The 23,684-nt window shown below is 41.7% G+C and overlaps 1 protein-coding gene across 1 annotated transcript; it reads left to right on the forward strand.

Annotated features, from left to right (window-relative positions):
• The first annotated feature begins 538 nt into the window (after positions 1–538).
• LOC147881931 (pentatricopeptide repeat-containing protein At3g09040, mitochondrial-like) lies at positions 539–3,352 on the forward strand. The gene is made up of 4 exons (XM_087401481.1): positions 539–1,384; positions 1,466–1,865; positions 1,971–2,673; positions 2,791–3,352. The coding sequence occupies exons 1-4, from the start codon at positions 539–541 to the stop codon at positions 3,350–3,352; spliced, it is 2,511 nt and encodes an 836-aa protein (XP_087257607.1).
• Positions 3,353–23,684: the final 20,332 nt, after the last annotated feature.

Here is a 23,684-nt window from a genome sequence, read left to right on the forward strand (position 1 = left end):
TGTCACCCTTACCTCCCTTCCACTCTACGATTGCCACCACCCTCGACCACTCGTAGACCCACCCTCATTCCTCGAAGCTTCCATCTTAGCAGAGGCTCCATTGGTTATGCCATCTTGTTTGTCGAGTTTTGGTGTGGAGGTCCTCCACTAAATTATTCTTGAGGCTCCTAAAGTTGGCCATTCTATCTATGTAGATGGGCCAAAACTATGTATAGAAACATGACAGAGTGGAAAGATCGTATGGTGGCAACAATGACATCACAATAACCAAAGAATAAACACAATGGAGCGAGATAAAGTGTTTATCACTAGATAACATACAACTGAGAGTGTTGTCCACCCATGCGCTCTTGAAGAGAGCTTCGGTGCCTCCCCCGATCAAGCTCATGATGTTGTTATAATATGGGAATCTGTCTAAGAGTTCCGATCAAGCTCATGATGTTATAAAATGGGAATCTGTCTAAGAGTTCCATTGGGCAATGAGGACCTCTCTAAGATCATTTGAAGGCATTTTGGTTCTCGCATTTTGCCCAGTTCTATGGCGATAAACCCATGTTGTGTTTCTCCTCCTCAATCATCGTTATGGGACATTCGTCAGCTTGCAATTGTAAGAACGCAAACATACAGTGAGAATGGCACGTCTGCAAGCTGCAATAGCCCGGATTATCCGCCTAGGGCTACGGCAATGGAGTGCAAGACCTTGGGATCATCGCCTGTCCCGTATTTAAGGCGGATGATAACCAAGTCGGTCGAGCTTGCGGAAATTGTGCCAAGCCAGCCCTTAAATGGCAAGGATGGTCATACACATACTTTAGATGAGCACCATCAAACTGAAAGTTTGAGTGAGGAAATCCTCGGTCAGCTGGGTCCAGAGACTGATGCTGCTACCTTTGCGTCCCTTTTGAGGCGTTGCACTAGTGCCAATGCTCTGTCTGAGGGAGCGCGTGTGCATGAACACATTAGTAGGCATGGATATGCGGACAGCAGATTTCTGAGCAACCTTCTGATCCAAATGTACAGCAAGTGTGGGAGGCTGGATTATGCACGTGCTGTGTTTGACCATATAGTCGATCCAAATTTGTACTCTTGGACCATTATGATCGCTGCTTGCACCCACAACGGGCATTACAAGGAGGCTCTAACACTGTTTGCTCAAATGCAGGCTGAAAGGTTTGAGCCAGACAAAATCACATTTATCTGTGTTTTGGATGCGTGTGCCAGTATTGCATCCTTAGAAGACGGTCGAGAAGTCCATGTTACTACTGTTGGCTCTGGATTGGAGTTGGATAATGTCATAGGGAATGCCCTCATCAATATGTATGGCAAGTGCCGGAGCCTGGATGATTCCAGGGCTGTGTTTGTAGACATGCAACTGCGAGATGTGGTCTCCTGGAGTGCCATGATCGCGGTATGTGCCCAGAATGGGCATGGCAAGGAGGCCCTGCAACGCTTTGTTCAAATGCAGGCCGAAGGCATTAAGCCAAACAAAATCACCTTCTTCGGTGTCTTGGATGCTTGTGCCAGTGTGGGGAGTATAGAAGAGGGCAGAGAGGTTCATGCTACTATTGTTTGCATGGGATGGGAGTCAGATGTTGTCGTGGGGACAGTTCTCATCAATATGTATGGTAAGTGCAGGAGCCTTAGTGATTCCAAGGCTGTATTTGCAGAAATGTCACTGCAGAATGCAGTCTCCTTCAGTGCCATGATTGCAGCCTGTGCCCAGAACGGTCAGGGTGATGCGGTCCTAGAACTGTTTCGTCAAGTGCAGGCACGAGTCATCGAGGCAGATAAGATCACGTTCATCTGCCTTTTGGACTCGTGTGCAAGTATGGCAGCTCTAGAACACGGCTGGGATATTCATGCCAGTATTGTTAGCAAGGGATGGGAGTTGGATGGCATTGTGGGAAATGCCCTCGTCAATATGTATGGAAAGTGTGGGAGTCTAGATGATTCAAGGGCTGTGTTTGCAGAGCTGCCCCTGCAGGATGTGGTTGCTTTGAGCACCATGATCGCAGTATCTGCTGAGAACGGGCATGGAAAGGACGCCCTACATCTCTTTGATCAAATGCAGACAGACGGCATCAAGCCAAACAAGATCTCCTTTATTTGTGCTTTGGATGCATGTGCTAGTGTGGTAGCCCTTGAAGTCGGTCAAGAGATCCATGCCACCACTGTTTGTAACGGTTGGGAGTCCGATATTGTTGTGGGGACAGCTCTTGTCAATATGTATGGTAAGTGTGGCTGCCTGGAAGATTCCAAGGCTGTGTTTGCAGGGATGCCACTGTGGGATATGGTCGCCTGGAGTGCCATGATCAGAACATGTGCTCAGAATGGACATGCCGAAGAGGCCCTTCAACTGTTTGGTCAAATGAAGGCTGAAGGCATCATGCCAAATAAGTTGACTTTCGTTTGTATTTTGGATGCATGTGCGAGTATGACATGTCTAGAAGAGGGTCAAGAGATCCATGCTACTATTGCTGGCAATGGATGGCAGTCAGATCTTGTTGTAGGAACAACACTTCTAAATATGTATGGGAATTGTGGGAGCCTGGATGATTCTAGGTCTGTGTTTGCAGGGCTGCCACTGCAGAATGTGATCTCTTGGAGTGCCATGATTGCGGTCTGTGCCCAGAATGGGCACAGCAAGGAGGCGTTAGACTTGTTTGGTCAAATGTACGCCAAAGGTATCACACCAAACAAGATCACCTTCATCTGCGTTTTGGATGGGTGTGCCACTTTGGCAGCTCTAGGAGAGGGTCAAGAGATCCATTCTTCTATCGTTGGTAACAGATGGGAGTCTGGTGTTGTCGTGGGGAATGCTCTTATTAGTATGTATGGCAAGTGTGGGAGCCTAGAGGATTCCAGAGCTGTCTTTGCCGAGATGCCAGTTTGGGATGTGGTCTCCTGGAATGCTATGATGGCAGCATGTGCACAGAATGGAAATGGCATGGCAGTCCTACAACTGTTTGGTCAAATGCTGGCCAGAGACGGGAAGCCAGATAAGATAACCTTCATCTGCATTCTCACTGCATGCAGTCATGCAGGTCTGGTTGCTGATGGGAGGCGATACTTTGCCTCTATTAATGGAGAGCATGGTATAACCCCGTCTGTGGAGCATTATGTGTGCATGGTCGATCTTCTTGGACGACGAGGACTTCTGGAAGAGGCAGAGGACTTGGTCGCCAGCATTCCATTTGAATGTGTCAGTGCAGCATGGTTGAGCTTGCTTTCATCTTGCAGAATTCACAATGACGTGGAGAGGGCTGTGCATGCTGTAAGTTATGCTTTTGACTCAGATCCAAGAAATGCTTCGCCATATATATTGCTAGCAAACACATCCGCTGTAACATAGCTGCACCAAAGTGAGTAATTTGGTGAATGAGTTTGTTCTTATAGACATGCCACGTTCCCCTAACAGGAGGATATACACATACTAAACTGCAGAGGTCGAGAAGTGGGACACAAATGCACTGCTTCACGATGTAGCGGGGAGCCAGAATATGGGCCTATCGAATGTCATCACTGAAGCAACTTTATTGATGATCAGAATGAAAGTAATGTCCCCCTAGCCTAGGTGCACAGCGAGGGGGATGTGCATAAGTTAAAGGATTGCAAAGTTGGGAGTACATTTGAAGGACCGAACCCACAACAAGGCTCAACTCATTGGGAAGACCAGGCCCATAACAGAAGCAACAACATCTTCAAGGTTGAGAATGCACTTAGCTCCTACAAATAGGTGTGGGCAAGTTGAGGATCTATGTTCATAATAAATGAAACATCACATTCATGTCTGAAGACAAACCCCTCCCTGCCTCTTTTTTAAGATCTACAATGCCTTGGAAGACCTTCCATAGGTTCGTGGCCAAAACCTTTAGTTTAATCACTCTCACATATACTTGAGATAGTAAGCTAGCGAGGTCTGTGATCTCTTTGAATGAATACTCTGCAGTAAGTTAAGAATGGTAATTACAAGACACAAGTTGACAACGATGGTAAGGCTCCTTTAAATGAATATTTTGCTGTGAATTGACAATGGTGTTTACACAACAATAAATATTGTCATATAATGAGACATGATAGTGGAACTTAATACTTGGTTAAGTTTACAACGTTTCTCGCAGGCACTTGAAGGCATGTCACCATCCACTCTTCAAGGTTTACTTTTGAATAAGGCTTATGAATGCTATTGCACGCTTGCATGCACCTTCTCTTGTCTTTTTTACTTAAGAGTTGCTTTTGTTTCTAGCTTTACTGATAACACTTGACTTGCTGGTGTCTTTATCTATTGCTTGGCTTTTGAATAGACAATACATCTTGATACCATCAAATACTAATACAGATAAGTTGGTTGATTAACTTGATTTTTGCCCCCGCTTGTTAGACAATTTAGGATTTGCACCTCATCTTCAAGAACACCCACAAAGTCTCTCATTGAAATTTGATCAAAAGCATGAATAATTTGTCACTATGATGTGAAGGGAGCAAGCCTAGAACGTATGCATGAGAGAGTACACGATATAAACCTAGAATTACAACTCCAATAAAGAATGAAGGACAATTGGAATATATACAACTTACCCTTAGGGCAAGGTTGCAAAGGTGTCGACATGCAGAAATTAAGAATTCCACAAAAAGACATGCCGGATGTAGCTATGATGGATTATATGGAACCAACCAATATCTCTGCCGACGTCAAGGACATGGTCTAGGTGGATTGCAGCTCATTGGCTTTCTTAGTAAGAAGAGCACCCAAGTGCTTGCACAATCAAATTATGAAGTCGATCTTCATAGTTTATTCAAAGCACAAAATCTAATTGTATTGACCTTAGTTAGCAGTGCCTTCCAGGCAGTGCTATAGTTATAATTTTGTAAAAAAGTGTCCCACATAGTTTCTTGCCAAGTGGCCCCCTTCCATTTTGGTTCTCTCTCTCTCTCTCTCTCTCTCTCTCTCTCACACACACACATTGGTTCTCTCTCTCTCTCTCTCTCTCTCTCTCTCACACACACACACACACACATAGTTTGTAAATCATTTGGACTTCCTATGCATGGGCTTCCATCACAGGTGTTGCAAAATAATCATCCAATCATCGTGACAATTGTTTTCCTTTGACAGAATCAATTTGAACGCAGTGGTCACGAGTACATGTACTCACTTGTTTTCCTTACAAGAAAATTTGGCCATTTTAGATAAAGACCATGCACATGCTTTAGAAGGGTACATTCGTTTGTACAAAATTCCAGCTATTGCTTTGGGTTTGAACTTCTATCTGTAAGAAAGCAATACAACGTCTGTGCTCAACAGATAGCAGGATCTTGTATGCAAGAGAGAAAAGCAGATAGTATGGAGAATCAAAATTTTGATTACTGTAAAATTGATACAATAGATGGCGCTGCCTCCCAGCCGTGCGCTCTTGTGGGCGAAGCTTCGATGGCGTGCTAGAAACAGTAGAGGACGGAGGCTGGATGCTAAGGAATCAGGGTTGCTGTAGCCCGTGATAATAATGGGCTTCACGGGCTTGCTCTTATATAGCCACCAATCGTAGTTGGTTAGACCCAATTGGGTGACCGACCCATTCCGCCCAAAACGGCCGACTGGAGGTCGGTCCCGAAATAGACCACCGACCACACGATAGAACCGTGGCGCAGAATAGAGCAACTTACCTATGTTAGCCGTTCCGCCCAGAGCCATCCGGGATCATCTGGGGCTCCAAACGGGCCCCACAACCCGAGAGTGGGCTGCCCTGGGAAATGCTCCGTCTACCCTCAGTGCAGTCAGTCATGGGATGCCTTCCCGCACTTGCATGTAGCCTAATTGGCAGTGTGCCAACTCTATCTGAAGCCATCCAACCATCAGGCCACACATGGCCCCCATTTGGTGTCCAAACCAGGACCTACTGGATAACCGAGCTACTCAAATGTCTTCTCCTCATATGGGGGGCTTACAAGTAGAGTTAGTTGGTTCCCGCGTAGTTACACGAGAGTGGAGCATTGATATCTAACACCCCCCGTCAATGTCCACCCGCAAGTGAACTTACTTTTTCGACCCAATGCCAAGTCGATGAAGATGCCTCTCCAGCAAGTCTCTTCCAAGAGCCTTCGTGAAGATGTCCGCAGCATTCTCTGTAGTCGGACAGTACACTAAGTTGACCTCTCCATCCATGATGAGCTCGCGTACAAAGTGATATTGAATCTCAATGTGTTTTGTGCAAGCGTGGAACACAGGGTTCTTTGCAATTGCCATGCAACTCTGATTGTCACATGATAACTGCATAGGCTTGTTCTACACTGCAGCCATGTCCCCTAAAATCCTCCTCAACCACACTGCCTCACAAGAAGCAAAACATGCTGATTTGTACTCAGCCTCGGTAGAAGAAAGAGCAACTGTGGGTTGCTTCTTGCTGACCCATGACACAGCTCCAGATCCAAGTGAGAAATAGTAACCTGTCACTAATCTCCTGCTGTCCACGTCTCCTGCCCACCAATCCGAGTCATAGAATCTGGTCAAGATGTTGCCCTTGGTATAGGTGATGCCATAATCAAGTGTGTCAGCACCCGCATCCCTGCCCTCCAATGGTTCTCCCGGGGCTTATTGGAAAACCTGCTTAGTACACCAGTCGCAAAACTGATGTCTGGCCACGTGTTGCACAAGTAAATCAAACTGCCCACAAGCCTTCTGTATTTCGCTTTGTCCACCAGTGGTGATGAATCCTCGTTTGAGAGCTTCACGTCAACCTCCATAGGGGTGCCAACTGTCTTGCACTGAGCCATGCCAAATGCCTTCAGTATCTCTCCAGCATACTTTAGCTGTGAGATGAAGATCTATTTTGGCTCTTGCCAAACTTCAATCCCCAAACAGAAATGCATCAGCTGTCATTTCAAACTCTCTTCCTAGCAACTACTTTGTCTGTGAGATCTTTTCTTCATGGTTCCCTATTATGACAAGGTCGTCCACATAAAGGAACACGATCATACACATGCCTCCTTCTCTGTGGATATACAAATTTGCATCAGATGGGCTCCTCCTGAACCCGTTTTGCAGAAAGTAGGCATCAATCTGCTGGTACCATGCTCGTGGGACTTGTTTTAGCCTGTAAAGCGCCTTTTTTAGTTTATAGATTTTACCTTTTGAATTAGGGATCACAAAACCTGGTGGTTGTTCCATGTATACCGCCTCCTTGAGATCTCCATTCAGAAAGGCGGATTTTACATCCATCTGAAACATGGGCCAACTTTCCTATGCTGCTAGAGCCAAAACACTGCGAATTGTGGTTAGTCGAGCTGTGGGAGCAAAAGTATCCAGATAATCAAAACCATGTACCTGTGCGAATCCTTTTGCCACGAGCCGAGCCTTGTACTTATCCAACGTGCCGTCGGACTTGTACTTGGTCTTGTACACCCACTTGGTGCTAATTACCTTGCGTTTTGGTGGTCGATCCACAAGGTCCCAAGTGTTGTTCTTCATTATGGAGCCATACTCCAACTGCATAGCCTCCATCCACCTATCATCACCCTGTGCCTCTTCAAGACACTTGGGTTCTTCAGCACGGATCACCTTTGTCATCAAAGTGTAATTGACCAAGTGTTCGTGCGCCCTTCTTTGCTCCTCTAATCTCTTGGACTGACAGTGTTCGGATGGTTCTTCCTCAATGGCTGTAGGTTCTCTGCTATCCAAAAGCTATTTTACCCACTTCGGGAATGGCCGTTGCCATTGTGGTTCTGCAAGCTCTTCTTCCTCTTCTTTATATTGAATCCTCCCAAGCACCGTTGGGGGAGTTCGGTCTATTGTTGGTGGTTGTACTGGATGGATATCCTGGTCTTGGTTGTCCGAGAAGGAAGCATCCTCCTCCAATTGATGCAGCTATTCTGAGAAGGCCACATCGCCACTTACTATTATCTTCTTGGTAACAGGATTATAGAGATGGTAACCCTTCGCCTCTTCACTGTAGCCTAAGAAAATGCACTTCCGGCTCTTCGGTTCCCATTTGGTCCTATTAGCATCAGGGACATGCACAAAACAGTCACATCCAAAAACTCTGAAATGTGCAGCTGAAGGTTTCTTACCAGAAAAGGCCTGCAGTGGAGTCATCCCGTTCATAGCCTTTGTGTAGCTACGATTCAGAATGTAAACTACCGTGTTACATGCTTCAGCCCAGAAAGTCTTTGGCAAATCTTTCCCTTTCATCATAATCCTGTCCATTTCACAGATGATGCGCATCTTGCACTCTACTATTCCATTTTGATGTGATATATGTGGCGGGGGTTTCTGCCTCTTGATCCCGTGACTTTTGCAGTAACTTTTGAATTCATTTGATGTGAACTCACCACCTTTGTCTGATCTCAACTTCTTCACCTTCCTCCCCGTTTCTTTCTTGACCATTACATCCATTCTTTGAACTTACTAAAAGCCTTATCTTTAGTCTTTAGGAAGTATATCCATATCCTTCTACTGTAGTCATCAATCAGCGTCATGAAGTAGTAGGAACCACCCAAAGCTTCCATCTCCATCTTTTCGTAGAGGTCCATGTGAACAAGCTCTAGAGGAGCCTTTGCCCTGCTGGCCTCTTTAGGAAAGGGCTGTCGATGCTGCTTGCCCATCATGCAAGCTTCACATACATCGAGCAGATCTGTAATTTCTAGTAGGTCTACAATCATTCCACTTTTATGCATTTCCTTTAAAGAACTAAGGTTTAGATGACCAAACCTCTCATGCCATAGCTTAGTGTTGCTCACATCAGCTCAAGCACTGAAAGCTGAGAGTTCGTAGATGTTGTTGTGCCGTGTACCTTTACCAATGATCTTCCCTTGAAGATCCAAAATCTATGCGCCATTCTTATCAAAGTGAATTTTGAGGTCTCGATCCGTGATTGCAGAAACAGACAACAAGTTTCTCTTGATATCTGGCACATAAAGAACATCGGACAACTATTTTACAACTCCATCTGACTGGAGAGCAATCATACCTTTTCCTTTTGCTGGACATATTGCATCATTGCCGACTGCTACCAGGATGTCATTCCCTACCGGATGTAGAGAGGTATACCAATCCTTCCGACTGGTCATGTGGCGTATGTGGCATGGTGCACCGCTGTCAATAATCCAAGGTTCATCTGTAGGTACATGAACTGCCTCCATGCAAATCTCCTCAATTGCTATGAATAGCTCTACTGGTACTACCTGTGCACTGTTGCTGGACTCTTTCTTTACTCTGTTCTTCTCATCTGCAATCTTCTTTCGGCACTCATTCTGCTTGTGCCCTGCCTTGTTGCAATAGAAGCACTTGATCTTCTTCTTTCTCTTTTTATCATAAGAAGAAGACGGGTTACTAGAGTCCTTACCCTTACCTTTCTTTGATCTAGCCGAGAAAGCTGAATCTTCTCCAGTCCTCGTCTTTTGATGCATCTCCTCCTCCAGAAGCATCGTGCTGAAATCCTCAAAGTTGAGGGGCAGATTTCTGTTTTGTGTATTCAATGTCGTAACAAGATCGTCATACTTTGGTGGGAGAATCTGTATGCACCTTCGTGCTAGATTCTCACTGGTGATGGTGATGCCAATTGCAGTCATCTGATCGCACAGATTCTTCACCCTGGTGATGAACTTCTCTACCGTTTCAGACTCAAGACAATTTCTCGTTCGCGAGTTGAGTCTCCAGATTCTGAATCCGCATCTCTGATTCGTGGTCTCATACTGATTTTTCAAGACCTTCCATGCCTTCTCCGCTGTGGTGACATGTTGAATTAACGCCATGATAGAATCACTTACACTGCAGACAATAGAACACAGTGCATCTGCATTTCTTCTTGTCCACGCGAGAATCTCATCTGCAGTTGGTACTATCTGTTGTCATACATTAGCTGGATTCGGTCTTGCAACCGGCTTCACATCCACCCTAGTAGCAATATCCGCATCTGATTCGTGGTCTTGTACTGATTTTTCAAGACCGTCCATGCCTCCTCCGCTGTGGTGACATGTTGAATTAACGCCATGACAGAATCACTTACACTGCAAAAAATAGAACACAGTGCATCTGCATTTCTTCTTGTCCACGCAAGAATCTCATCCGCAGTTGGTACTACCTGTCGTCATGCATTGGCTGGATTCGGTCTCGCAACCAACTTCACGTCCACCCCAGTAGCAATATCCCAAAGCTCGTATGCGCTTAGGATGGCCTTCATCTTGAACTTCCAGAGTGGATAGTTAGTGCCGTCCAACTTTTCGCTTTCACCAAACGGTGGGATTCGTAGTCTTGTGGGCTGGGCCATCTCTCACAATCTGCTCGCAAATAAAAACACACTACCAAATCTTCTTGTTGGAGCCCAAGCTCTGATACCATGTAAGAAAACAATACAACGTCTGTGCTCAATAGATAATAGGATCTCGTATGCAACAGAGAAAAGCAGATAGTATGGAGAATCAGAAATTTGATTACTATAAAACTGATACAATAGAGGGCGCTGCCTCCCAGCCATGCGCTCCTATGAGAGAAGCTTCGATGGCATGCTGGAAACAGTAGAGAACAGAGGTTGGATGCTAAGGAATCAGGGTTGCTATAGCCAGTGATAATAATGGGATTCACAGATTTGCTCTTATATAGCCACCAGTCGTAGTCGGTTAGACCTAATTGGGTGACCGACCCAGTCTGCCCAAAACGATCGATTGGAGGTCGGTCCCGAAATAGACCACCGACCACACGATAGAACTGTGGCGTAGAATAGAGAAATTTACCTATGGTAGTCATTCTGCCTAGAGCCATCCGGGATCATCTAGGGCTCCAAATGGGCCCCACAACCCGAGAGTGGGCTGCCCTGGGAAATGCTCCATCTACCCTCAGTGCGATCAGTCATGGGATGCCTTCTCGCACTTGCATATAGCCTAGGTGGTAGTGTGCCAACTCCAGGCCACACATGGCCCCCATCTGGTGTCCAAACCAGGACCTACCGGATAACCGAGCTACTCAAACGCCTTCTCCTCATATGGGGGGCTTACAAGTAGAGTTAGCTAGTTCCCGCGTAGTTACATGAGAGTGGAGCATTGATATCTAACACTCACACAAACTAAATAACAAAATTTTCCTATTGGATTACAATGCCAAATGGAGACTAGATCCTCGCTCAACAAGGTACCCTATGATATGATCGATTCATGTAATAAATTAGCTCGCTTGATTCAAGGGCACGATCTGAATCTTGAGCTTGCAAGACTATAGCTTCTCCATGTTGAGAGTAGTAACTCTCCTAACATGAGCTCATTTGAAACTATGATTACAATACTAAGAAACAAAAATATTTTGATACAGAGAGAGTAAAAAAGAGATGGTTTAAAGCTACTTGTTATTGTGATAAATCAACTTTGTACCTCTTTTATTAATTTCTTGTAGAGGAGATTGCATCTGTTATGCTTCATTTTAGCCTTCAATAGGTGTTGACCATATCTTGGTCATGAATGAGCCCTTGGGTAATGTCCCAATGGCCTCTCTTTCTTCTTCCACACTACACCCTACATTAAACAAATCTTGAAAATCTAAAGATGGAGAGCACGGAGAATGTTCATGATCAAATCTGTTGGCCTTCATTGGTGTAGAAGGGACTAAAGTAGCGGGGACTGAATTAGCTGTAGAATGTGGTTCGCATGCTCAAAATGCCGACTCTACTAAGACAAGAACATTAAAGAAGCACAAATATTTTTAAAAAATATTTAAGATAGCTTCTTTAATAAATATTATTTATTCAATAAATTTAAAATAACAAGATAGAATAAATAAAACATGTAATAGATAATGTTGTATGATGCAATGGCATGCTCAGGATCTCGAGCTTGCACTATATCTTCTCCATGCTAAGAGTATTGACTTTCCTAATACAAGAACATTATCTTAATAAGAATATATGATACAATACTTAGAATGGAAAATATTTCAATACAAAGATAGGATAAATAAAACATATAATAGATTCCCTCTTGCAATTTCATGATTTGATCAAGGCATGAAGCTTGCACTATTATTTTGGCATCCTCAAAATGCTAATTCTCTTAAGAATTCTTAGGACTCAAGAGTACAACACTTCTTGTAACAATGCATGTATATAAGACAAAATGATTCATTCAATGTATCAAAACATGTTAACCAATTATTTAGCTACCTCATTAAATAGTAAAAATTGCTTACTCATTTTACATGCTTACCTAATAATCATTTTGATGGAGATGAAACATGCTTCAATGATTTATAGCACTCCCTAATATATTTGAGGCCATAAGTGCAATGGAACACATTGAATATAGGGTGTTATAATGAGAAAAAATCATCACATATGTCACATCAAAACACTCCACAACCTTTGTTTCTACAAATGCATTGCTTTATATCTTTATTATTTATTTATATAATAACATTAAAGATAATATCTTTCTGTTAGTTATTGGAGCTAATAATTTACGCATGCAATTGAATTACTTATCAAAAAATTAACGAGCATGATCAGAGGAAGAAAGAATCTATTTATCTCAGTTGTCAGATTAGAGATCAACCGCCTCACCTCTACTAAGGATTTTTGGCATACAAAGACACAGAGATCACGAGGATCGACTCTACTATGGACCCTATGACTGTGATGGCAGGTGCTAAACACTTATTGCTTAAGAGTTGAGCCTATGCTCAAAGCTCACAACTCTACAACAGGCACACAACCTTGGATAAAAAGGACGTAAGGCATTGCTTATAGGGGTTTATGAAAACCACCTTCTCTCGAGCTATGCGCGACTGTGGCTCTCTGGTAAGTCGAAGAAATGTCTCGTAGTTTGCATGGAGAGGTAACTCCCAGATGTAGCTTCCACGTGATCTTCATACCGCCGACCAATTAGACACTTGGAATGCATGGACCAATCACTAGCTGCCTCCACATTTTCTTTGATGTAGCCCAACTACGTGCGCACCCTAATTGGGTCTCCCCATGAAGGTGGACATTTAGGCAATACTCCAACAATTTATGTTTCTTAAACCTTATTATTCATAAAATAAATTATTTATTTGATTTATTTGGCCTTGTTATTCAAAAAATAAATTCTTTATTTAAACCTTATTATTATTTATTATTATTTAGATAAAATGGCCATACTTCTTGATTAGAATCAATTTTTTCATAGTTTTAAGCCCCATAGTCTAATAATAACTATAACACATATGTTTAGATTGCTTTTGGAGGTTAGATAATCATATTTACTATGATTCATGGAATTAATTTTTTTTTTCAATGTTGTGGTAGTTAGGTAAATTTCATCTTTCACACATTATTTGACATGTATAACAAGTTCCCAACTCAACCATAATTTACATATGTCTTCAATACGATATAGAGCAGTATGAGTTTTTAGGGGACCTAATATGATGTAGAACATCAAATTCAAACTTTATTGTGATTGTTGGTTACGTTGCAATTTATGCTAATTTCAAGATACAAGGATTAATTGATATCATAGAAACCTTCAAAGGTCTAAATTATTTTTATAAAGTGGATTTAGTCATGAACAAGTGATACCAACAAATATATATATATATATAACACTTATGTATACTTCAAAATTATAAACACAAGATGTGCTATGAAACTTGTTTTGAATCCTGCTTGGGTGAAAATTTGTGTAACTTACTATACTTTTGTGGGAACTTTGTAATCGTGTGTGCATTTTTCTTATATTTTTTACAAATAGTCTTATGAGTCTACCTTAAGCTCAAGAGAGGGAATCCTCAAAATATATATCTAGATCAAGTTGTGAATTTTTTGCCAAAACATCAAAAGGACACTTCTATGTCCTGTTTTGCTACCAAACTAATGCTAACATTTGATTTTTTGGTCTATATTATTACAGGTTATTTTATATAATAGCTTGTGGATTACATACTTATAAATTTATATTTGAGGTGTTTTATTAAATATTTTTAAATAAGCACTTCTACTTTTATATAATAATTTTAAATGACTTCATTTCTTTTAGAAATATATATTTACCAAAATCTTATTATCTTTTGATATAGGATTTGAAATTATGGATCTTGAGCTTAGAGTGTTTGTCGGGGGAAATCTTTTGGCGAGCTTTTTAATGTGACCTTTTTTACCATTTCCTTTGTTTTTGCGAGCTTTTTTTAGAAATCCATACATGTTTTTGTTATAAGAAAGATGGGGAGGTTAGAAAGAGGGGGAGAGAATATAGAATATGTTCATTTTCATAGCATGTGGGAGGGGTGGAAGAGTGTATACTATGCACAAGGGGGGGGAGGATATGAGTGGTAGTAGGAGGCAAAAAATTATGGAAGATATGTCCATATTCAAAGTAGAAGGGAGGAACTATGGGAGATATGTACATTTTAAAAGTGTATAATTTGAAACTTTTGACCTCATATTTGGATTCCTCGTCGAATTTCGGTCATTTTGAGTACCAACATGACCATATTCTGATAAAAATTGGAAAAATGGTGTTTTTGTCATTTTGGCCTGTTTGGGGCCTGTTTTGAGTCTGCGCTAGCTAATTAGATATGCCGACCACTCCGTTGTACTCCACAAATCCGGGGAGGTCACAGAACAGGCTCAGGCATCCCAGCGGGGAATAGGACGATTGGTTCCATTACTGACTGGGAACGCACCACAGATTCTCGGGGTAGGTAGGGATTCAGGTAGGTATGACATAATTTTTTGGAACGGAAATTGAATTATTGGGGGCGGCTAGCCCGCCTAACGGCCAGCCAAACCCGCACCATTGATGGAACATGATAAGCCCATATTGCCCAAAGACCTGTCCCGACTTGCCGGACATTCCTTCGAGGAACAGCGCCGCTATGTGGCCTGTAGACGCTACGCCTCGCGCTTCCTGCTAGCGCAGACTCAAAACAGGCCCCAAACAGGCCAAAATGACAAAAACACCATTTTTCCAATTTTTATCAGAATATGGTCATGTTGGTACTCAAAATGACCAGAATTCGACGAGGAATCCAAATATGAGGTCAAATCTGTCAAATTATACACTTTGAAAATAAACAAATTTCCCACATGCTCTCCCTTCCCCTTTACCTCCATGGTCCTTGACTATTGTAGGTCTAAGGTGGATGCAAATGTATCGACAACAAGATGCTAAATACATCTTCCAACACCTCCCTATCCCCTCTCTATGAACATTACTCAACTCTATCAACCCATGGGTATTATTTCGAGATTATTTCCCTATTTAATAATATTTTTAAAGCCCTTTGTTGGAAAACTGAAAGGAAAGCAAAGAGTGGACACAAACTCAGAATACTTGCATTACTTGGTTGTAGAATGAAGAAGAGTGAGGTCCTTAAGTAGGCACCTCATACATGCTCACTGACATCACTGATGACTTCAGAGCTCCACAATCATCTCCTCAATCTGCTCCTAGATTCTCTCAATCATCCTATGTGGCTCTCCACCACCTAACTGTGCTTGTGGGCACCTAACTGTGCCTCTAGCACTCACACATAGAAACATAAGGTGTGCCTGAGGCATACACCTTGAGATATCCCAACAAACAGCCCCTCAAGGGAATGCCTCAGGCTATGTCAAGGATACATCTAGTCTCATAGTTTCTCATGCCATCTCATGGTGGTCAAGGATAAATCTATGGCTAGGTTCTCATGCTAGCAAGGGTTCCCTTGGGTGTAAGGTAAACAAAAAGGGATACAAAAAGACCTTCCAATGGTTATCTCCCCTGCATGTACATGCACACAATGTCTGCAAGAGGTACCATGGAGCAAAACATACACATGGCCTACATCATAAGGTGACCAGAGGTGTTTACAAAACACACAAAACACAATAGTTTATTTTCATTCATTTTGGAGGACTATCCAGGCTGAGTACCTTGACATAAAAAGAGAGATCTGGGGCATACATAGAGATGTTTAAAATGCATAATCTTCATGGGATGCCTCATCTTGTGGAGGCTCAACTAAAAGTAGATTTGCATTTTCTTTCTTTGCTTTGGCTCTGCAAAACTTCTCATTATGGTTGTTCTTGCCACAGTGCTTGCATGGATTAATTTTGAAGCAGTCCTTTGAAAGGTGATTTGTCTTTCCACAGTGATTGCAAGGAGTATACTTGCCCTTCTAGACTTTTATAGCATAAGCAGTGTCATTGCCTTTCCTGAGCTCCATATGCCTTTCTTCTTCTTGGAGAGCAGAGATAATACCTTCAAGATTAGGATTAGGAAGATTTTTCAAAGTGGTAACTATGTGATCATAATCTTCAGGCATGCTCTTAAGTAACACTGCCATAGCATCATCTGGAGAAATAGGAGAGCTGATAGAAGCTAATTGAGTCATAAGACTCCGCATATAGTTGACATGAGCTACTAAAGTAGTACCACTAGTCATCTTCAATTCAAAGAAAGAGATTTTAAGTGATAGTTTAGAGATGTGAGAGCTTGCACCAAAAATCATGTCTAGCTTCTTCCAAGCTTCCGAAGGAGGCTATTTTAAATTTTGGCTTTTTTTTGCCAAAATAGACAGTGTCTTCCTGCTCCCCATTATGGGAAACCTTACTTTAAACTTGGTGCAAAAAATTGGACAGAATTTCACAAAGTTCATATTCTGATGCACACAATTTTTTTAGATGGTGCAAAAAGGCATGATATTGATCTAAATCATGCCTTGTCATTTGATTTGATATGTAACATTATGCCATTTATATTTGACAATAAAAAGATGTAGGGATGTTAAAAACTCATCTTTTGGGCCAAAAAAATCATATGTTGACATCTTGCAAAAATACAGGGATGTGAAAATGTCCTCTTTTGGGCCAAAACAGGGAGTGCATTAACGCGCTCCCTGTTTTGGCCCAAAAGAGGACATTTTCACATCCTTGTATCTTTTGATTTACAAGTCCAAATAGGGTCGTGTTACATATCAAATCAAATGGCAAGGCATACTTTAGATGATTATCATGTCTTTGTGCACCATCTAGTAAAATTTAATGCACCAAAATATGAATTTGTGGTTAATTTGTTGCATTGGTTAGATTAGTGGGAGGTAAGAATAAATCATTAGGGAAGGATATTTTTCCAGTAATAAAGAAACATGGGTTTCATTCCAAGAGTGACCTTCTAGCATTGAGGAAACATATGGACTTTTGAATAAGTTATTATTTTTTGCTACTAAAATGGGGGATTTATAAATCTTTTATTGTTTTTTATTGCTCGCTTTTTTTGGCTCGCTTGCTTTTTATCACTCGCCTTTTGGTAATCCTCCATTAAACTTATGTACATGATTGCCAGTCACAATTTCATATTATCCTTTTCCTATAGATGTAGTGGAATGATTGGGAACCAATTTGTTCCAATGGATCACGATTTGAACACTTTTGGTCCTAAGAATGAAGCACTTAGTATCACTGTTAACGAGAATGAAATTTTATTGGGAATTATATCACTCAGACAATGATGTACACTTGCCCAATTATGCCAAGACATTCGGGTGGAGATAGAGGATAGTGTTGTAGAAGGATTCTCATTCATTCTAAATAACAAGAAGGTAAACCAAAACCAAGAATTGAATATAATTCAACGTTTTTTCTTTATTTTTGAATGGATAAGAGAAAGACTAGACGTTTTTGCTTTTAAACGGACAAACGGACACCATTAACTAACACTACATGTTGATAGGTATTGTAACAAAGGGAAAGGACACTTCTATGCAGAGACATCCCAAATGGGATTATTGAGATAATTCAGAACTCATGAATTACAGATACTCTATTAATACAGCACACAGGTACAACATGATTATTTGCATAGTATACAAATGTGCTGGAACAGATGAAAAGTATACATCATAATGTTAAACAAATGGATGATTTTGAGGCAATGGCTGATGCTATGTAGGGTTAGCATCCAATGCCTAGGATGAAGGTTGAACATGGAGCTTCTCTTGTGCCTTTTCCTCATCCACCACCTCCTCTACCATGTCCTCATTTAACATATTTGCCAGAATAGCCTCTGCTCTAGTTGTTGAACTTTTCTCCTACACTCTTCAGTGTTGGTGTAGAAGGAGCAAGTTAGGGAAGCTCTACAATCTAAAGTTGTAGCCATAATCTGCATTGTAACTATATTCTTTTGTCATTTTACAAACAACAATGGAAACTCAGTTTCTCTTGTATTGTAACAGTAACTTGTCATAGATACATCTATATTCATGAGTCAAGTCTCTCTCTCTCTCTCTCTCTCTCTCTCTCTCTCTCTCTCTCTCTCAAACTTTGCAACATCTTCATAAATACACCATTTTGCAAAAGCACACTCTTGTTCATCAAAAGATGAAAGAATATTGTCCAACCTAACACTTTAACTTCCGAAAACTCAAAGAGAGAGATTGAAAAAGCAAAGAGCTTGCTCTTGTACCTTGTTCCTTGATATTTTGATAAAGAAAACATCTCAAAGAGAGAGATCCAGCTACTGTTTTGCTATAGCCATGAAAAACTTGCAAAAGTTACATTCTAGTCTACACCATTTTGATAAACACACCATTTCACAAAAGCATAGTATTATTCATTGCAAACTCCTAGTGACCACTACATCAACCACTTCGAACAAGCCTTCGTAGCTCCAACTAAAGAGCGACGGCATGATTGGCAAACCATCGAGTGCCTCCATCTACATAGTAACATAGTAAAGGCATCAATGCCTCCAAGTTCCATGCCAGCTACAGTGCCTCGCCATGCCAAAAGCAAACAAAGGCTCAAGCAAATGGTAGCAAGAGATGCGCATCAACAAAGCTCCTATAATGCCCAGCACAAATGCCTCCCAATGACCCTTCAGCAGCGGCGACCAGACCCAAATGTAGCCCATGATTGGTGGCTCTACCTAATAATGTAGTTGCCCTCTAACTACTCCTACAACCTCGCTTACGGGAGGTGTAGCAGTAATGCTAGCACTTGCTAGTTACGTAGATAGAAATGAAGGTCTCTTGACAAAATATTTCATAGATTTTGGCACATCCTACAAATATTTCGATGCCCAATCCTCACGATGACCATACCCAAGCTTAGTGAAGCATTTGACACATGTCCATGCTATCTGCCAAGTGGACAATGCCACATCATTGCCACATTGGTGCATCTTATCCACAGACCACATCAGCATTATCCACCACGTCAGCAAGAGGGGGCGTCCCATTGCCATGTCATCAATAGCTGTCATAGTGCCATGTCAACACTGAGGGTCATGTCATCAAGACATGCCACATGCCACATTAACGTTATCCTCCATGTCAGCAGCAAGTTGTCACATGGTACACTTGCCACATCATGGGTCTATGCCATGTCATCTATTGACTCCGCTTAGCACATTAGTAGAGCCATATCAAGAGTGCCAACTCATTGCCACATCATTACCAATAGCCAACTGTTGGAGATGTGATCTTCTAGGGTGACTCTATGCAGCTTCAGTTTATTGGTTCGCTATGTTGGCTTGTGTCTTGGTAGGGCCATGCATGTGTAGCAGTTCTATTGGTGGACTATGTGGGAAGCTTCCTCACGATCTACAAGTGGCAAGTGAATCTAGAGAGCTCTCTGGAGGCGTGGGTAGCATCTTCACATGATGTATGGCAGCTATGGAAGGTGGTATAAAGACGATGGAGACGATCTTCTTAGTCGTTTTATTGCTACAAGCTTCAAGTTTGAGTCGTGTATTCCAATATTTCGTGCTTTCCAATATCTCACGTTATCACATGTGTATCAACTCTTTCTATGCTATATATGAAGAGTAGATCTCCAAGTAGATTAATGTTTTGAATGCTATCACCAATGTAGACTGCCATGATGCCACCTCAACACCTATCTGCCAGGGGCATGTCACGATGCCATCTCACCTACTTACCATGTCATCATGACAAATGGCAGTGCCATATCAACATGTCCACTTCAATAGAGTGACACACAGGCACAGTTGTAATCTGCATGTGACCACCCACTACTAGATTAGCCTCCATGCCACCTCATCATTTTGATCATCCTCTAGGGATCAAAGTTTGGCCATTCTTCTCGGAGCCATACAAAAATAGAAAATGATCACCATATCATGCTCTACACGTTGAGCACCTCAGATCTACACTTTGGATTATGTATAGGTTAGCATCATCCATTCCTCTTCATTGGAACCACCTCTTGATCCCTTGCAGCCCACCCGACACATAAAATGAAATAATTAAAATTCATTTTGCTGCATTTTGCACTTAAACTTGTAGTCTAGTTGTAGACTAGCACAGCCATAGATGAGATTAAACTCCATGAAGCCAAGTAAGCCATTGCCATATTACTCGATTAGTTTCCATCGGATCTATAATTGGTGTACACATTCACACATCTGACACACTTAAGTACTCTCAACATTTGGTAGTTCAACATGTCAATTTGACACTTGGCAGAGTGATCTTCCTCAGATTCAAGATTGTTTGATACATGTTGCACACATATGCCACCCATCTAAAGTTGCCCATTGTTGACTATTTTTAGCATTCTTTCTTGCACATACACATCAGCCTTGTACAGCCTCTTGGCTACTCCCAACATCCTGTTGTCACCACTTTACTACAAGCTTGATCTTTGGCATATGCATATTCTCACATGACTTGGTTTTGACCGTTTAGCATAAACCCCTTAGTGGCAGCTTTTACAATGTTCTCATGGGTAGACACTTTCGCCAGTACACGGGTAAGCCTCTGGCATAGAGCACTAAAACCACCTCCAACATGGAGTTATCTGTGAAGAGAGTGGGAGAGAAGTAGTCTCACTTGCAACTTTCTCACATACACAATTGGGGAATACACACAAAGGTGGAGGCTGAAAACAGTTTTCTTCTTAGTTGTGAAAGTCAAAATAACTCTCTAAGTACAAAAGGAATAGATGAACCCTATATGTGGGTCTCAAACCAAACTCAGCTAACCTAGGTGGCATACTAATTGAGCCACTAACTAGAGTACATAAAGATAGTTGTCATCCAATTATTATTCATGGGTGGTGTACCAACCGCATCTGCAGGCTAACAAGTTGGTGACATAAAGCACTCCCAAAATAGATCACATATCCACTGGTAGATCGTCTATCAGAAATACTACCAGCCCAATTAGCATCAGTGTATCCATGCAAGTGTATCTGAACCCCAGTCTCGTAAAATAGTCCATACTGCAATGTGGACTTCACATACCTCAGTATGCATCTAGCCACATCCAAATGCGGTTTCCTTGGAGCTTGCATAAACTAACTTACCAACCCAACATCATAGCTCAAATCTGGCATGGTAATAGTCATATAAATCAAACTTCCTACTATGCGTCTGTACATAGCAGGGTCTTCCAGAAGCTCACCTGCATCTGCACTCAACTTCACATTCTGCTCCAAACGAACTGAAATAGGCTTACAGCCTGTCATCCCATATTTGGACAACATGTCCAATCCATACTGCCTTTGCAAGAGCCATATCCCACTTGTGGATCTAATCACCTCAATGCCCAAGACCTAATACAACTCTCCCAAATCCTTCATCTCAAACTTCTACTTCAATAGCATTTTCACATGAAGGATATCTTCATCACTATCACCTATGATGATCAAATCATCAACATAAATGGCAAGCAGCATAATGCCTTTCTCTGTTTTTCTCACATAAAGTGAGAAATTTGCCTTGGAAATCTGAAAGCCAATAGTGGCAAGATACTGTCCTATCTTGTCAGACCATGCTCTGGGTGCTTGCTTCAAGCCATACAAGGCTTTCTTCAACCTGCAAACAAACTCAAGATGAACAGCATGAACATAACCTGGCGTTTGCTCCATATAGACCTCTTCTTACAAATCACCATGCAAGAAAGCATTCTTTACATCCATCTGATGTAAAGACCATCCCTTTGATGTAGCCATAGCAATGAATGCTCTTACGGTTGCCATCTTTGCAATCAAACTAAATGTTTCTCCATAATCAATGCCATATGTCTGTGCATACCCCTTGATAACTAATCTTGCCTTGTATCTGTTCACAGAACCATCTGCATTGTGCTTTACCTTATAAACCCTTTTGCAGCCAATTGCATTCTTGTCTTTAGGCAAAGGCACCAATTCCCATGTAGCATTTTCTTCCAAGTCATCCATGGCTTTCTCCCATTTTTCTTTTCCCATGGCTTGCTCAAAAGAAGTGGGTTCCGGTTCATGTATCACTTTGACCATATAGGCGTAGTGAATGGCTATAAATCCATCATATTTCAGCCTATCCACAGGATACCTAGCTCTAGTAGACCTGCGCAAAATAGGCTCACTACCAGGTGCTCTCAAAACATCCCTTGTTTTCCTTACTCCAGGTGTAACAATAGAAGGAATACCCAACTCATCATCAAGGCTCTGTTCTGAGCCACTAGATTCACCATCCACATAAGAGTGACCTGCATTCACATCAACCATGGGCTGAACTACTTTCTCTTTTCCTTTTCGTGATACTTGCATACCACTATCTGCATTGCTTTGAGGAGACTATCCTGATCTCAATCTGCCTGTCCATGGCGAAGTATGTGAATCACTGCTAGAGGACACTACAGGTCCACTAATATTTTGTGATTGCTGCTGTGAATTCTATGCAGTATTACCATTTTGTGCATCTACATCATCAATCACATTTACTGGTTTATACCAGCTGCTGCTCATCTCATCAAAAACAACATCTCTGCTCACTGTAAACTTACGAGTAGAAGGGTTATAGCATCTATATGCTTTCTGCTGTAGAGAATAACCAATAAAGATGCACTTCTCAAATTTTGGATCCAACTTGGATCTCAACTCATCTGGCACATGAACATAGGCAATGCAACCAAAAACTTTCAAATGAGAAATATCTGGTTTCCTACCAGTATACCTCTGCTCTGGCATCATGCCATGTATTGCTGCAGTGGGAGTCATGTTCATTATGTAAACTGCTGTAGCAACTGCTTCAGCCCAATAATAATCTGGTAGGTCTTTTTCATTGAGCATGGCACAAGATACCTCTCCAATATGCTTGTTTTTCCTTTCTACAAGTCCATTTTGCTATGGGGTATGACTACATGAATATTGCTGCTTTATGCCATGCTCCTGCAAGAACCTTGCAAACTCATTTGAGAGATATTCTCCCCCTCCATCTGACCTTAGGCATTTTATTTGTAGGCTTGTTTCTTTTTCATCCATAGCTTTAAAGGCTTTGAAATGCCCAAACACTTCACTTTTCTTTTTCATAAAATACACCCAAACTTTTTTGATGTAGTCATCAATAAAAGTGACAAAATAATGACAGCCTCCAATAGATGCAGCTTTAGTAGTCCACACATCAGAGTGGATTAATTCCAATGGCCTCTTACTCTCTTGAACATGTCTAGGAAATGGCTTCCTTGCCTGTTTTCCTTATGCATTTCTGCAACCTTGAACTTAGGCAATCTTGCAACAATATTTTGGGTTTGCATTAATTTAAGTCACTGTACATTAACATGACCAATGCATTTATGCCAGATATTAATATCTGCAACTACATCGGTCCCATGTGCAAACATTGTTGCACTCAATTCAGGTATGTGTGCATCCAATGTAAACATCCTGCCCTTCTTCTTCCCTTTTTCTATCAAGCGACCTTTATTTTTCATATCCTCAACAAAGCATCCATGAGGATTAAATCTG

The sequence above is a fragment of the Dipteris shenzhenensis genome, chromosome 30 (genome assembly GCF_047967505.1).
Source record: "Dipteris shenzhenensis isolate YYH24624 ecotype China chromosome 30, Dip_SZ_1.0, whole genome shotgun sequence".
Taxonomy (NCBI): Eukaryota; Viridiplantae; Streptophyta; class Polypodiopsida; order Gleicheniales; family Dipteridaceae; genus Dipteris; species Dipteris shenzhenensis.

Bases quoted from the DNA above. Each gene is read 5' to 3' on its own strand.
- LOC147881931 (XM_087401481.1), top strand. From the start codon at position 539: ATGGCGATAAACCCATGTTGTGTTTCTCCTCCTCAATCATCGTTATGG. The intron at 1,385-1,465 runs GTCTCCTGGAGT...GTTCAAATGCAG, and splicing joins ACATGCAACTGCGAGATGTG to GCCGAAGGCATTAAGCCAAA. The intron at 1,866-1,970 runs GTATTGTTAGCA...CTGTGTTTGCAG, and splicing joins CGGCTGGGATATTCATGCCA to AGCTGCCCCTGCAGGATGTG.